Here is an 18,411-nt window from a genome sequence, read left to right on the forward strand (position 1 = left end):
AAATTCTTCTTTCACCAGAATGAAAACTCCCCCTCCCACCTTTCCTATCCTATCTCTACGATACACACTCCAGTGCCGTGAGAAAATTTCTGCATCCATTATATCATTTCTCAGCCATGATTCAACTCCTATTACAATATCTGGTAAATATATATCTATTAAATTACTTAATTCTATTCCTTTCTTTACAATACTTCTACAGTTCAATACTAACAATTTTATGTCATCCCTACTTGATTTCCAGTTCCCTGTTCCCTTATCACCGCTCCCTAGGCCATCCCGTTTCCCTGAATGTACCTCCCTATTACCCTTCCAAACAAATTTCCTAACTTATACGTACCACTGCGGTTTAAATGAAGGCCATCCGAGCGCAGATCCCTATCTCCTACCCACCCATTAGGATCTAGAAATTTCACTCCCAGTTTCCCACATACCCACTCCATAGTCTCATTTAAATCCCCAATCACCCTCCTGTCAGTATCCCTCCTACACAGTATTCCACTAATAACAATCTCCGCTTTCTTAAACTTCACCCGTGCTGCATTTACCAGATCCCACACATCTCCAACTATGTTGGTACTTATATCAGCTTGCCTTACGTTGTTGGTACCAACGTGAAACACTACCACCTTCTCCTTCCCCTCCTCCCTCTCTTCTACTTTCCTCAACATCTGCCTCAATCTAATTCCTGGATAACATTCTACCCTGGTTCCCTTTCCTCCACACACTTTCCCCACGTGTCTAACGATGGAATCCCCCATGACCAGAGCCTCAACCCTACCCACCTCATTTGATCCCCTCCCCTCCTGGTCAGCCCTATCTTTCCTGATAGCTGCAGAAGCTACTTCCTCCTCCCTTTTCTCCTTCCCATGACCCTGTTCCACCTGTCTTTTCCTATCCTCTACTCTACATTTCCCTTTCCTACCTTTTCCCTTCCTCCTACTTCCACGCATCTCAGCAACAGTTCCCTGTCCCTCATCTTCCCTCTGTTGTTCTACCTGGAGTGACTCGTACCGATTTCGCACAGACACCTGTCCTGAATTCTGATCCTGAATAGAGCCCTTGGCCTGCAATCTCCTTCCCCTTAGAACATTAGACCACCTGTCTTCTACAACTCCTCCCTTTCCTTCCCCTCCCTCTTGTACACCTACTGTAACCTGTACATTGTTTGAGGGAGTCCTATCTTCCTTCCTGTCTTCTGTGAGAATCCTAATTATCTCCCTCAAACTTTCCAACTCCTCCCTCATACCCCTCAATGCCTCACCACACCCACAATAAGTACACTCGCGCTCCTTAGCCATTCTTTACGGGGGGGGATTTTAAATTAAAAAATAAAATAACTTATTTGCAAAAAAAAAAAAAAATGAACGGAGGGATATATTGTCTGGGATAGTACACAACAATAAGGTAATTAATATACGACTACACTACAATACTACTTAGTCGTGCTCTATTTTTTTTATCCTACAACCCCTAACAGGTACTTCAGATATGGTACTATATCCCAACTTATTGTCTTTAGTATATCCCCAGAAACCTTATCCATTCCAGCTGCTTCTCTAGTTTTCAACTTTCGTATCTTACTGTAAATGTCATTGTTGTCATAGGTAAATTTTAATACTTCTTTAGTATTAGTCACCTGCTCTATCTGGACATTATTCTTGTAATCAACAATCTTTACATACTGCTGACTGAATACTTTGTTATACTGAATACTGTTGTACTGAATACTCTTTGTTATAAGAGTCATGTTTTTGATACCCATACAATTTTGATTATATTTTTCAAAATTTGTCAAAAATGTTTGAAAGTTTTTAACAATTATTTATCCAAATGAAAATGTGTCCTAAGATGTATAATTTAAGCCCTCACTCATTTCTCCTTATTTTCAACTTCAAAAGTTATAGTAATTCAAATCTTTGGACTAACAATTTTTGTAGTCTGACTTTGTGATTATGTCACTCATACAGATATTCCGATAATTGACATCTTCGCTTGACAGAGAAGAATGTTTTGTTGACAAGTGCTGTTTCAGATTACTGAAAACAATGACATCATTATTGAGGTTTTTACCACAAGTAATACTTTTGGGGTTTGAGCATGTTCTGTCACCACACCAAAAATAGTCGGGCTCCTTGGCTGAATGGTCAGCATAGTCGCCTTCAGTTCAGAGGGCCACGGATTTGATTCCTGGCTGACTCAGATATTTTAACTTTAAGTGGTTATTTACCTTGTTCGGTGACTGGGTCTTTGTACTTTTCCCAACATTCCTGCAACTTACACACCACACACAACACTATCCTCCACTACAAAAATATGCAGTTCCCATACACAAGAGATCCATCCACCCTTGTTGGAGAATCTGCCTTACAAAAGCTCCACCAGACTAGGAATAGCCACACTATATTATTAGATGGAGTGAGTTTCTGTACTCATTTAAGAGCCCATTCTCAACAGTAGAGCATTGGTGGCCATCCTTTTTAGGTATGAGATCATAATTCACTGGCAGATTAAAAGAGAAGACATAGAAAACAAAGAAGCAATAACAGTCTGTGCTGTAATATTGACATACTGTACCCGCTCAATGCCTGAGTCCCAACCAGCATTTATCTTAGGGAGTGTTACGGTCCGAATCTCCCAACTAATAAACAAACAAAAATTATGAAGATATAAGATCTCCAATTAAATGTATGGGCGCCATCCAGTCAGTACTACAGGGTTGAACGGGACACTCTAATCTTTAACTTTAAGGCTCATCATCAAACATACAAATTATATATATTCAGATCAAAGGAAAATTATGAAATTAAACGGTCACCGAGGGTTTACTATTCTACAAGAACAAGAACCTGGGACTGTTTCCTTGCAAATGCTAAAGGAGCATTTTATTTAAGTAAACAAAATAATTTTTACACACAACAAAATCTGTTGACCCTTGATTTGCCGGTACTTTGGCAAATTATTCCTGAAAATGATTACATAATATTTATCACCTTTGACCACCCTTTCATTTGCGTGGTGGAACCGTTGATATCTGAAGGTATCAGATTTACCTTCGTTAACACCATGACCATATTTAGTCATGGACCAATTACCTGTTGGCTAAGTGGGCGCGATCACATGGACCATGTTATCGCCTCCACTTTTATTGAGATGAGACCAACCCGGGAAACTACAAACTCTCCCCGGGTTCCTAACCAAGATATGCTAATCATTAGTTGAAGGAAACGACAAAGTAACTCTAACCTAATGGTCCAAATGTAGGGATATGCCTTCATTTTACAACTATTAACTTAACTTATTATTCACAACAATGTGACATTATTACGTTAATTCGCCAGCTGACTTCCCTAGTATCATTCATCATCAGCATCCGGAATAATAAAATAAAATAAAAATAATAAAATATATTATTATCATTATTATTATTATTATTATCAACATTATTATTAATAGTGGAGATCGTGATGATCGTAACCCGTAATCATCCTTGCTATAATACTTGAACTTCTCGCTCTTATTATTCTCATCTAAAAAAAATAACAAATAAAAAAGTAGCTTCCTTTTTTTATACTTCAAATATGATTATTATTATTAAAGTAGTTTGAAAATTTCAATATTTTCAATTCAATTCCCACCATCATTATTGTGTTCATAAATAAAAATTTAAAAATCTTCTTCTGATTCTTCAGTTATTATTAATATTATTATTATTATTATTATTATTATTATTATTATTAATTTTAAAAAAATAATTTCGCTTGTTACACGGTAGTCCACTCTATATATGTTTAACGCATAACCCCTTTTACAATTTCGATTTATTTTGGCACTAATCAATCCAGACATGATTTACTTGGAATCTTATTATTATTATTATTATTATTATTATTATTATTATTATTATTATTATTAATAATAATATTATTATTCTTTCGAGAATTTTTATTTTTATTTCCCATCTTTATAATTTAGTCACATACGTTCTCTCCCAAACAGAAATCACAAAGATCTGAATTCACATCGGTCGGGACATAATAGTGTTCGAACCCGCAACCTTATTTTCATACTGTCGTTAATTCACGGAGACCATATGCTCCTAAGACAATTCTCAAATCCCATAACAGCTCACAGTTGAGCAAATACCTCCAATCTCTGCAAGTGTTAAATTATTCCTTCCTTTTCCATTTTGAAGTCCATTTATCCATCGGTACTCTTCAAAACATTTTCATTAATTAACCCTCGGTGCGTGGACTCTCTTCTGCCACTCATATCACCGATATAGAAATACAACCTCTATGTAGGCCTTAAGATCCATATATTTCTTCATCAACATCAGTACAATTCACTTTCATTTCGGGCCGGATTTCTGTCCCACAAAACTCCAAATCTCAACTTTTTGGCTCAAATCACTCTGGGCCTCAAACATAGCGTGACCATATTATCAAAATGCCTATCTCGTTTCTACCAAAATTTATTTACGATTATTATGGAGTCCAAAAACGTTAAATCCACAATTAGTGTTAAAATCGGATTCACTGCGTAAATAAAATATTCATGCCACATATTATCTCCACATTTAAATTACTTTAATTTGCAATCATTCTATCCAACTAGGCCCGTGCCTTTATTCTCAAAGATTATTATTAAACATGCCTTTACACATTACCCAATATTAATTTATTACTCCGACACTTCTACCGATTATTATTATTTTGTCCACTGGCGAACTTCATGATATTTACAAACAAATCAATGGACTTCATTCCGTCCCACAACAATTTAAATCACTTGGCAACCCTACCTCTGGATTATCTTAACAACATACCTTAATATCTATAAAATTTCTGATAACGTAAAAACACTTTGAAAGCACTTCTAAATGAATATTAACATTATCTTTACGTGAAACATGCTACATATCATATTAAACAACTCAAGCACTTGAATGAACAAATAAACTCTACTCTACTCTATTAAATAATCAAAATTATGATGAGTGCTTGATCTAATTATGTACATATTAATTTGTCCCTTTGTCTATCTATCTCTGAATTTACATGAGCCAGAAATGGCTCGTTTCACAATCAAGTTACATGATAAATTAATATGATTTCCTCCCCCTAATGATAGCAATCTACAAATATCTTAAAAGGTTACTCATCTCTTTTTTGTAGTCTGCTAAGCTGGACGAGGAGCACAGGGCCCGTCCAGTCTTAGGCCTGCATCCTACTGGTTTTCATGCCAGCTTGAAGAAGTAATCCAATGCACTTTTCAGATTTACACATATTAATTTTCAAGATTTTAAATTTTAACATTTTAACAAATTTACACACACCAATATTGAACTGAAACTTTACACTTCTGGCCTTTATCTGACCCACCTAATTCATACACATATTCTTCATTCCTTCCCCGGCACTAAGGAACTGGTGACACCTCGATATCACATTCAAACGGCCCGGCACGCACTTGAATTTCCCGTCTCACATTCGCGAAGCTGACCAGGTATCAGTTTATAATCGACTATTACTAGGTGAAATACATCGAACACTCGTGACCGTTCTCACGTAACGTACTTCCTAATCTGTTGGTAGAATCTCACACTCCGTAAGTTATGCTTTACTGAGTCCTGTAACTATTTGAAACACTTCATACTAGTATACTGCTCAAGACTGTAATATGTGCTACATCACGTCATGAATCACTGTACTATGTAACAATACAATACTTCGAACCCTACTCCACGAGTAAGTACACACACGCACCCCTGGCGTAATCACGGCTCGAACAAAATATCAGAAGTTGTCACGCACCCCAGGCATGGTATCAGCCCAAACACTTTGTCAAAACTAGTAGTCAGTCCTTGTCCACGACCTCATATTTCTACTTGTATCCCCTCTCTTCCGAGTTCACAGGAGGTCATCTTAGGACGCGCAGCCCCAATATCTTCATACGACAATTTGCGGTTCGGCCCATGGCTTAAATATGGGATTCAATGATGTAATTATGTTCTCAAAGGCTCCATGCCAATTCTCAACTAATATCGTTCGCTGGTAATTGATATATTTGCAAATTTAGCTGCCGTATCCTGGCTCGGGATTTCGTGCTATATTGTGGCGTCCCTTGCCTCCAGCCAATCAGCAAATAGCGTCCATGAATTCTCAGAATTACGCCAATCAATCTCCCTCAGTTAGTGACTTTTAATAACTTTTATTACTTGGTTAGGCTTCTAAATTCCACCTTATTCCGAATTTATAACTCACTTATGTTTATAAATTTAATCCGTGAAGTTCAGGTTTCTCGTGCTTCTTACAACACGAAGTTGGCGTACCTGCGACTGGTCGATTAATTTTTCTATTGGTCCATATAAACCACGGGACCGGGAAGGCTCATATTTTTTTCTTCAAGTGCCAACCTCGCGTTCAACTCCCGCTGGTACATGGAGATACCCTGCCATCATTTCTAAGAAATCTGCACCCGGCTCTTTGCGCTGTTGCCACTACCTATTTCGCTCGAGGCGAGGAATGTGTCCCCTAACTTGTCAACAATTCTCGCCTCTCTCTTTCCCCCTTCGTCACAATTTCTGAGAATTCTAATTCTGCTGCTCATTGTGTTTGTTAATCTCAGTGGAGACAACAGTCTGGGGTAGGTTTCACAACATCCTCTCGGCCTGGTCTGTATTTATAATATATAAAGTACGATCTTCTCGCTTCTGAAAATGAAATATATATTCCTCCATAAATAATTACAATTGCATGACGCTTATCACACCCCCACCAGGGCGCAATACATTATTTAAATTTCAAATATTCAAAAAACATTAAATGTTATCAAACACTTTAACATTCAGTCCTAGTTTATTAAGAAATATTGCACTTGTTGATGGACATGTCATGGCTAGTTTCATACTTTCCAAGATAGAGCTGCCTTGTTTCCAGGCACTTGTCATTCATCATCATCATCATCATCATCTAACTAACTAACCAACCAACCAAAACTAACCCCATGCCACTACAGCCCTGAAGAGGCTTGGCCTACCAAGCGACCGCTGCTCAGCCTGAAGGTCTGTAGATTACGAGGTGCCGTGTGGTCAGCACGACCAATCCTCTCGGCCGTTATTCTTGGCTTTATATACTGGAGCCACTATCTCATCGTCAGATAGCTCCTCAGTTCTAATCACGTAGGCTGAGTAGACCTCGAATGAGCCCTCAGATTCAGGTAAAAATCCCTGACCTCGTCAGAAATCAAACCCGGGCCCTCCTTGTAAGAGGCAGGCACGCTACCCCTACACCATGGGGCTGGCCATCATCATCAGTTTACCTTTTTCTGCTGCTGCAGGTTGGTGTGTAAATGGCACCTCTCCATCTTCCTGTATCGAATCACCTCTGCTGCTCCTCAGCTGTGTTCCAGACCAACCTGATCATGTCCAACCATCTTAGTTCTGGGTCTACCTCTGGTTCTCTTGGCCTCTAACACTGCTCTGCTATCCTTCCTTCTTCTACCCTCTGAAAATGACTAAACCATCTCAGTTTATTTCTCTCAGTTCTGTCAAAAAGCTTTTCTACTCTGATTTTCTTCCTGACATCCTCATTTCTTACCTTGTCCTTTCTTGTCTTTCCCATCATACTTTTAAAAAGAAATGTATTCCATTGGTAGAGGCATGATTTTTTCGCATTAATTTTTTAACGATTTTGCGAGAACGACACTAATTTTCGTGTTATTTTGCGAAATAGATATTGCCACATCACTTTCATTTCGCTCTAATGAAATTCTAAAATTAATCATTAAAGGTTTCATTATTATGGTTCTGAATTATTTATATGAATGGTAGATGTATAAATTACTAGTAAGCATCCAGTATTATTTCATTTTATTCCTGATTATGATTACATAGCACTTGCATTACAGTATCATTGGGCCATCCTACCCATTCCTTACTTTGTGAAAAGATAACATAGCACATGTTACAATGGAGCTCTCTTTCATTAGTCATCTCCGGTCATTGACATCAAATTGTACTTTGAAAAAAATCGCTCTGTATCAACGGATGAACAGGGAACCCAAATAGAATTTTGAAACAGAATTTGCAAATTTCAGGTGCATTAATTTTAATGCTAGCAGTAACTGAATTATTTCAGCTTGTTGACCGGGATTTTCTTCAGTTTGTTTCCGCAGAATATCTTTAAAAGCAAGGTACCCAGCAATAATATCAAATTGCTTCAACATTTTAAAGCCAGATTATTTTTGTGCTTTTTCACTCAGTGACGAAATATTTATATAGTTTGATTGAATTACATGTACAAGATGTATTACTTACCCATAACAACTTACGGAGCAGAAACTTGGACAATGACAAAGAAGGATGAGAGTCGAATACAGGCAGCCAAAATGAAATTCTTGAGGAGTATGATACAGAAGAGTAGACGAGACAAAATAAGGAATGAGAAAATCCGGGAAGAAATTGGAGTGGAAAAAATGAATGATAGAATAGAGAAGAGCCGACTAAGATGATTTGGGCACATAAAGCGAATGAGCGACGAAAGAATGCCAAAAAGGGTGATGGAAATGCAAATCCAAGGAAGGAGAGGCCGTGGACGACCACGATTGAGATGGAAGGATACCATCCAACGCAGCATTATAGAAAGAAACCTGGACTGGGACACAGTGTTGGAGGAGGAGGAGTGGTGGAAAGACCGAAGAAAGTGGAGAGGAACCATATTTGCCCCTACCCGGCTACAGCTGGATAAAGGGAAATGATGATGATGATGATGAATTACATTAGTTGGATGAAAGAAATCATTCAAAAGTCCAAATAAAATGTTAGCATTACTTGGGGACATGGGCTTGATAGACTGTACATACCTGGTACGTACTTTTGAAGCCATTTCCGGACTGCAGGGTCGTCTACCTTCTCCAGCGGGATGTTGGCTTTGAGTAACATTGCTGTTGTTTCGTGAATAAATTCTACTTTTTCACTCTTAGCTTTCTTTTGCATATCTAATGAGAGTTCTATTGTTGCCTGCCGTTTCACTGCTGTAGTGGTAAATTTACGTTCTGAATATTCCTTATTTTTAAAACAATGTTTTGAGACAGTATCTTTTTTCTCCTACTCGATACGAACATTACACGATTTACACATTAAAATATTGCTTTCCGAAACGTATAAACCTTCACTCGCAAACTGTTTAGCTCTGCTGTGCACTGTAACACTTGTCAAGCGACCCATCTTTGCTACTGTTTGTGATCACTTTCTTAATTTTACCTGACCACGAAGCCAAAATACACCAGTCAATTGTGCTGCTTGTAGATGATATTAGGGATTCCAGCATTGCACAGTGCTGTGAGCAGACAGGCTGGGGTGGGATTACCAGCCACCACAAGAACAACATTCCAAACATTTAATTTGGCAAGAAGCCTGGAGCCAACCTCTTCTCTTTGATGCCATGTCTTAAAGAGATTTTCCAGAACATTAATTATTTATTTAATAGCGCACAAATATGCATTAAATTCCAATTAAATCACAATATGAAGATAAAGTTGGAATTCAAGAGGACAAACTGGGGCAAATATTCATTTATAGGAAGGGGAGTTAGGGATTGGAATAACTTACCAAGGGAGACGTTCAATAAATTTCCAATTTCTTTGAAATCGTTTAGGAAAAGGCTAGGAAAACAACAGATAGGGAAATGGACAGACGGACGAATGGATGGATCCGTAAAACACTACCGTGATAGCAGCTGAAACCCACATTGATGTTGTGTTTGATACAGATTCCTTGGCAAGGCTTTCAAGCCGGTCTTAAGCAGTGTGCGGATTTAGCAACAATACCTCACAAAGCCATTTGAATTTGCCCACAATGCGATGTGATTGGTTAACTTCAGCAACTGATAGAATGGCAACACTGCGAAATATTAAATTTTTTGCTTCAAATTATTTATAATTATGACTAACCCTCGAAGGCTCATACAGCCGGTTCACATTGTTTTTTACCACCTTGTGTAGATCTGAAAAATGTCAATATTTCAATATTTGGATAGGATTCTTTAAGCAGTAATTTCCAGAACTGAGATATGAGTCCCATAGAATAGCAAAGGTGTATGTGCCAAAAGCTAGTTTTGGAGAACAATGCAATTAAAGGTTTACTGCACTTTATTAAGAGTCGTTAAAGACATTAAGAAACGTTTAGACTTGAACCTAACGTTGTAATAGTGTAGAGTATGATTGCAAAATGCTATTTTACAGATATTCAAGGTTTCTGAATGCTAATTTCATCAACAATGTTTCTTAAATAAGGTATCCATTCATGCATGTCATAGCCGAAACTGTTTTCCTGTAACATTAACATTTTTGCAAGAATTGTTCCAAACAATAAAACATAATGAATAAACTAATTAATATAAAGAAATACTTAACCATAAAGTCTAAAGTGTAGTACACCAAAGATGCCTAAGTGCTGGTCCAGGTTGGGTTGTGCTGTGAGGAACCATGCGTATGTCAGTAATGTAAAGTGTCATCCACTGCTGCCTCTTCTTCTTATCCCTCTGGTGTGTGATACACATTTCCTTCATCAGTAAATATAGTTGTGAAGTATGCATGATTTTATGCAGGAATGTATGGAAGAAGTGAGCGAAGATCTGAAAGTTTTTCTGGTGAAATAACTACAGGTTTAGTATACTTAATTCGGTAGACTGACTGTCGAAAGATTGAAATAATGATCGCAGCTCTTCACACGTCCTTGTTGCAGATGCACTTGATAAGGTACTCTGCTGTTAGTAGGTTTAATGCCAAATCCCATTTTGTAGTTGCTGGAGAAAATAAAAACTCCCTCTGAAAACTTGATGCCCAGAACTTGCTGCTTCATTATGTGCTGCTGCAAAATTCCTACATCTTTAAACTGGTCTCTCATTGCCATAATGACATCAAAAATGTTCTTCCTTCTGCAAATTCTTATTTGTTGGCCATACTGAATCCCAGTAAACACTTTTCTTCTCCTAAGATACAATTCTACATTCCCAAAATCATGATCACAAGGAAGATAAGAGTGGCCGGGAATCATGAAGACGTGTTCAATATTTGAGAAACGGTCTGCATGGATCTATCTGAGACAGGTCAAAACCATGTTCATGTTTTTATTCTGCCCACTACAATTATCACTTCTGGTGGTATTTTACTATCAATATAGTGTACGAGACAACTTGCAATTTCAGCAGAGCCTCGTTTTCCAGTACTTTCATCCCACAGATACATTGAAGCTGTTCTGTCTAAGTCCATAATTTTCTCTTGTAAAATTGGATTCCAGAATTTATTTTGGGTATGGGAAGCAACTGTTGCATGTCTATGGCAACAGCAGCGAATGTTGGATTCTTCTTATCAGCCATTTGTTTTAACAGTGTTTGTGTCATCTTAGCTCTGCATTCATGCAAACTCATTTCTTGTTTTAATTCTGTTATTTGTTTGGAATCAATGTCTTGTCTCATTGTCTCTAGTTGTTGCTTTATTTTGTCACAATAGTTGCAGGTGTCGAAGACATAGGAGGAGTAAATCCAAGATTAAATTCTGTGTTAAAGATTTAATGGTAAAATGACGCAGAAACTGGAAGAAGTTCAGGATGGTTTTCAACAATCCAGTCACAATAAGCCTCATACATTTTAGATATATTTAAATCAGAGGGTGTGGGCTTCTATCTCTGCTGTTGTGGCTGGATATGGCAGGGAAACTGTTAATATGTGTCTTTACTTTTTCTCTATCTGAATCAGGTATTCTTCTTGTTTTTTTTCTTATGGTCACGATGATCTACACCAATGGTTCCAGTTCCTATAACCTTGTCATGAGCGGTAAGCAGATGCTTTTCACTCACACCAAATATGTTGCAAAAGCAACTGCGCAAACGTTGCAACTCTTACTTCCATGAATCACTTTATGATCTACTTGTGTGCAATCTAAGAGACACGCAATCTAATTCCCTATGTCCCAAAATGTTCAAAATATTTCATCAACTTCATCTTGACCCACTTTCTCAAAACAACCACACCGACAAGCAGGCCCTACTTCTTTGGCCTTTACAGCATTGTTTGTTTTCACACTTACATATTCTTTACCAGTATTTCTCTTCTTCTTGGCCACGTTCATTTTCCATTGGTGTTTCTGCATGCAGCATTTTCTAGGATGACTTACGTGTCTGTATCACTCATTGTGCTTAATAAACGTACATCATTACGCTAAATGCACTAAAGGTTTGTTGAATGGTATCATCAATACACAACACTACTTTAAATACACAACCCTACTTGCACTCAATAAACCTTACTCGAAGAGCTACAAGCCACCAGATTGCATGTTACACCTGTCTTCAAATGCAACAGACTGAACTTGACAGATGCTCAGCCCCTGTCGGCAGGTTGGCTCGTACGCCTTCACTATTCTCAAGATTCAACTGCAGCCTGGCCGGTCAGGCTGTAGTCAAATGGGGAGTTCGTTCATATCCAAGCCGTATCAACCATTCACACTTACCAGGCATGAAATAGTATGCTTCATACAATATGTTGCAATAAAAAACCAAAAAAGCATACTTTGGAGCATACGCCTCTGCCATTCTAAGGGCCTCATATGTTGATATCAGAAGTTCTTGCTTTCAGCACAACTTTACTATCTCTATTGGGTCCATTCACTAACCACTTGAGGGACTCATACAGCAGTGATTGTTATGGACACAGTTGTACTGTGGGCTACTTCTCATGGCTTGGTGGTTGACTAAATAGATCGCAGCCACCTCCGATGTATGAGACAGAGGAAGCAGGATAAACACAAGAATAGAGAGACTGATGATCTCTCGAGGATATCCCCCGACTGTTATTGAACTAGTTTCGGCAAATTTCTACAACAGTCACTTGGGTTTTCCCTTGTTAGCATGTAGGAAAATAGACATTGATTGTAAGACAAGAACTCATTCTTTTAATGATGCATTTATTTAAATCTGTTCTAAATGCGAACTTCAGAATTTATTTCAGTCTATTCTAAATGTGTATTTCAGGAAGTGGGTATTGTCTGCCGTGTTCCTGGTACCTCTTGCCCACCCAATAACTGGCAATGTGAAGAAAGCAGAGAATGTATTCCCGTAACCTTCTTGTGTGATGATGTTGTCGACTGTTCTGATGGGAGTGACGAGACTGAGAAATGTCAGGTTAGTAGTATAGTTTTATGTACGGGATATTACTTTAGCACTCCATTTAGCAATAGGCAGAGTTAAAGTAAAATATTTTCAAACTTTATTTGCTAACAGGACAGACTTTTTACAACATATTAAAGTGTATGTTTGTGTAGTAATAATAATAATAATAATAATAATAATAATAATAATAATAATAATAATAATAATAATAATAATAATAATAATAATATGGCCTCAACTGATATATGCAGGCATTTTTATTTGATGCCATCTGTGCGGCCTGGCAGAGTAAACTGGATCTCCATACCCTGACTCTATATACACAGTATGGTCAATGAATGCTTCATTCTGATTAGCTCTGCTATCATTTAGCCAAATGTTCCATCAGCTGATTTAAACGTATGTATTCACACAGCATAAGATCATTCTTTATGCAATTTCAGTGAATTAAAAAAAAATTAAGCAAGGGGAATTATTAGGTGGTGGCCCCTTGGTGTAGGGGTAGCGTGCCTGCCTCTTACCTGGAGGCCCTGGGTTCGATTCCTGGCCAGGTCAGGGATTTTTATCTGGACCTGATGGCTGGTTCGAGGTCCACTCAGCCTACGTGATTAGAATTGAGGAGCTATCTGACTGTGAGATAGCTGCCCCGGTCTAGAAAGCCAAGAATAATGGCCGAGAGAATTGGTCGTGCTGACGACACAACACCTCGTAATCTGCAGGTCTTCAGGCTGAGCAGCGGTCGCTTAGTAGGCCAAGGCCCTTCAAGGGCTGTAGTGCCATGGGGTTTGGTTTGGTTTGCATTATTAGGTATTATTAGTTTTGAAATGTGTGAGGTGTGAATTTCAAAGAAAAAGCACTCCAGTCTGCTGTACTTATGGATGCAAAAGCAGATATGAAAAGGATTTTAAAATGAAATTGGACAATTTCTTATTCTCAACTCTCAGAGTAGCATGTTATAAGACCCACCTCATGCATTATAATGGTAACAGTAATAACAAAATCAGTTAGCAATTTTAAGGAGACCAAAGCAGTAAATGTCAAATTTCTCTGTTAATATTTACCGTATAGAAAACCTGTACATAATGAAAGTTGTTCAGGATATAATTTCCGATTCTTTACGTTTCACGTGATTTTACCATGAGAGGAAAAATAACGGCGATTTTCAATATTATTATATTTTTCACAAATTTCCAAATATCCCCAAAAATATATGTTTTATCTAAAACCTGTACACCACATTTACATCTCATTCATTTTCACCATATGAGCTGTCATATACAGTATGTACCGATAATTCATACATAAAAAATATACTTCTATTTATAGTTACTGTTTGATGATATTGCATTGTATATTCTGATATATAAAACCATGCAACCAGGAATATGATAATGTTCAAAATTTTCATTTAAATGTTGGCTAACTTTACAGTCATGACATACATTATTTAAGACAATGAGTATACTCTTTCATGCCACATGTATTATATTATAAATGATTTAGACCTACATACCAGCTGATCCCACAAATAATTGTGACTTGCTGTATACCATGTATAAATCTCAATATTGAAGTCTTACATCAGGTAGTCAGACTTTCAATATAACAAACAAATACTGATATATTTACACAATATAAGCAAAATATATAACATTGTAAAACATTGAACTATTCTTTATTGAAACAATTATCATATCACTCTCCCCCATCTATCAGCTGATTGAGAACTTAGCTAAAACATGGCAGCAGGACTGGACTTGGCCGCACTGTACATATAGAGTCACAGTAGATCTCTGTAGGACATAATTATATGGCTGAGTTTTAATTACTTTCTTTGGTTAACACCAAATATGTCACCACAATCTTTTACATGCTGACATTGTACAATATGGAGTGTCAAATAGATTTTTCTCCACTCTTCAAAAATCCAACTACCTCTGCCAGGTTTGAACACACAATCTTGGGATCCAGAGCCCCACACTCTACCACTGGTCCACAGAGGAAGCTGGAAATGTTCTCCCTTTCTTATAAAGTCCGACAACATTATTTAGTTCACTTCTTTCACCACTGCTGGTGGGGTTGCAAGTCACATTATGTGGACTTGGCAGGATGCCCTACCTGAAGTCAACTCTATGTGCAGGCAGTGTTGCCAACTTATATTTTCAAGATCCGCTAAATACTACTAAAAATCCACTAAAATTCCACCAAGTAATCCGATCTCAAATAATGAGCAATAAAAATTAGCAATAATAATAATAATAATAATAATAATAATAATAATAATAAATAATAATAATAATAATAAAAGTAAATGCCTGAACTCACCTGATCTGTGGGTTTCACTGGGATTAACCCCATGCTTGCGAGCTGTCGAGCTAAAACTTTTAGGCAATTTACTGCTGGGTGCAAATTAGGTGAATCCCCTACCTCAAGGGCCACACACAGAACAGGCCAGTTCATCTTCCTTCGTAGCATAAATATAAATGCTGCTCTCACACAGTTTCATTATCTGTCGTCATTCGTCGACTAAGAGATCAGTAACCTTTTCCCCACACATTACAAATTTATGATACTATGATATCATAACATCAAATCCAAATAACAGGTTTTCCTCATGCGACTACTAGCTCCTGACAAAAAATACAGAATAGCTCGGAGACAGACTGGAGTACAAATTTAGAAAAAATATAAAATGGTTAAAACACTAAATTCCGCTATAATAAATCTAGAATTCCGCCAAAAAAATCCACTGTCCGCTAAATGACATATTTCTCCACCGACAGTCTTCTAACCCGCCAAATTTAGCGGAAAATCTGCTAAGTTGGCAACACTGTGTGCAGGGAGTTATTCAAGTCAATCAATCAAGCATCATTGATCTGCATTTAAGGCTGTCACCCAGGTGGCAGATTCCCTATTAAATATAAATTACTCCTCTTCCTATAAATGAATATTTTTCCCAAATTGTCCTGAATTCCAATTTTATCTTCATATTATGATATTAATACACCTTTCAAGGCAAATGCCAGGATGGCACCTTACTTTATATCATGGCCACCTCCTTCCCTCTTCATTGTTTATCCCTTCCAATTTTCCCATCTCCCCACAAGGTCCCTTTTGCATAGCAGGAGGAATCACCTGGGTGAGGTACTGGTCCTCCTCCCCAGTTTTACCCCCGACCCAGAGTCGCATACTCCAGGACACTGCACTTGAGGTGGTAGAGGAGGGATCCCTCACCGAGTCTGAGGGAAAAGCCAACCCTGGATGGTAAACGGATTAAGAAAGAAAGAAAGTAATTAAAAATAGACCTTTTAAAGTGGATCATATCTCTGATAACCATACCAAGGAAGCAGTAAACAATGTTCAGGTATCTTCAGATGCAGTTTGAGTTTTTATTATATACATCTGTTCAGTTTCTTATTGATTTTTCAGACACCGCTCGAGATACGCCTCGTGGGAGGAAAGTCGGAAATGGAGGGACGTGTTGAAGTGCGTTTCAGTGGCGTCTGGGGAACAGTGTGCGATGACGACTTTGGTCATCAAACCGCCAAGGTTATCTGTCAACAGCTAGGCTATGGAGGCCCAGCAGAGGCCAAGAAGAACGCATCCTTTGGTCCAGGTGAAGGACAGATCTGGCTGGATCAAGTGATCTGCCGAGGTAATGAGAGTTCCATAGAGGATTGTCTTCACTCCCCATGGGGAAGCCATAACTGCAACCATGACGAGGACGCTAGTGTGATCTGTTCACATGAGGAGTCTGGCAGGATTGAGGTATAGTTCATAACACTGGAAAATTATGTTTTGATTTCAAGTTACTTCTTGTATTAAGCATTGCAGTATAACTTTACTATGTGTTTTTAGATCACTGGAATGTAGTTCTCAATACTATCACCAAAATGCGTCTGGATACCAGGAGCTAATGCCAAGGGACAGTTGAAAGATAAGCAAATAGAAATCATTGTTTTGTCATGCACACAAATCTCACGCATTGTAAAATTCAGAACACTGTCAACACAGAAATAGCCGTATGTATTGGATAATTCTTGTACCGTCCCAAAAAGTGTCTTCTGTTAAGTACTTGCCAATAACAGCCACAAACACCTCTGTGTGAGCAGATATGGGACGTCCACTTTACAGTAGTTAAATATTGGCTACGCTTTTTTATTTATTTTTATATCTATGGCATTTTGTCCCGGGAGTGTCCGTGGACATGTTCCTCTCGCCTAATGCAGGTCTTTCTATTTGAGGTCCATGGGTGACCTTCGCATCTGGATGTGGGATGGTTATGATAATGAGGTATGGAGAGGGTGAAACCCGATGCCAGCACATAGCCTACTCCTGTCGAATACCACCAAGGGGTGTTTGCTCAATGCTTAACATCCACATCCGACGGACGAATCACCATCAACAGCGTCATATGAACACTGGAGAGGTTTGGAATTGAATCCAGGCTTTAGGCACACAATCTAGTGATTAGAAATTGTATACCCACCTCTCCTACCCTGCTGGCCAACATTCTGAAAGTGAATTTTTTCAATCAACGGGACTCGAACCGGTAAACCACAGTGTCAGACCATATAGACTTGATGCCATAACGACTATGATCACCAGGTGAGATAGTTGCTGTGTATCTGCATCTTAAGTCCTTGAAAGCTTTGTCGCAAAACACGTCTCTTAGTACCGCATACAGCTCAATTTTCATGTACGAATGCTGTTCAACTTTACTTACATCCATCTTTGAACACCGCCTGTAACACATGTTGTTAACTAGACACATTCAGTAGAGCATAACACAGGGTTTCAAACGTGTAGAATGGACTTATCATGTTCTCACATGTTCAGGAGATATAATACAGTTGCTGTTGCAGTTGACCTCTGTGTAAATGAATGACAAGTAAGAAAGCAAACAGGAGCAAAGTACTGTATATATCATCATTGCACCTGCAAAAACTGCTATGTAAAATATTTTGGCTTAGAAGTTTGACCGATAAGTTTCTTTCATCTGTTGTTGTTTGAGTCATCAGTCCATAGACTGGTTTGATGCAGCTCTCCATGCCACTCTATCCTGTGCTAACCTTTTCATTTCTACGTAACTACTGCATCCTACATCTGCTCTAATCTGCTTGTCATATTTACCTTGGTCTACCCCTACCGTTCTTACCACCTACACTTCCTTCAAAAACCAACTGCACAAGTCCTAGGTGTCTTAAGGTGTGTCCTATCATTCTATCCCTTCTTGGCAA

The 18,411-nt window shown here is 38.2% G+C and overlaps 1 protein-coding gene across 4 annotated transcripts in view; it reads left to right on the plus strand.

Annotated features, from left to right (window-relative positions):
• Nucleotides 1–18,411, plus strand: part of LOC136878831 (antigen WC1.1) — a 144,545-nt gene that overhangs the window by 106,974 nt on the left and 19,160 nt on the right. For all 4 annotated transcript variants that reach the window (XM_068229027.1, XM_068229028.1, XM_068229029.1 and 1 more), the window contains 2 exons: nt 13,034–13,183; nt 16,601–16,939. In XM_068229027.1, the coding sequence (XP_068085128.1) occupies nt 13,034–13,183; nt 16,601–16,939 (489 nt within the window). The remainder of the gene's footprint in view (nt 1–13,033; nt 13,184–16,600; nt 16,940–18,411) is intronic.

This window comes from Anabrus simplex, chromosome 8 (genome assembly GCF_040414725.1).
Source record: "Anabrus simplex isolate iqAnaSimp1 chromosome 8, ASM4041472v1, whole genome shotgun sequence".
Lineage (NCBI taxonomy): Eukaryota > Metazoa > Arthropoda > Insecta > Orthoptera > Tettigoniidae > Anabrus > Anabrus simplex.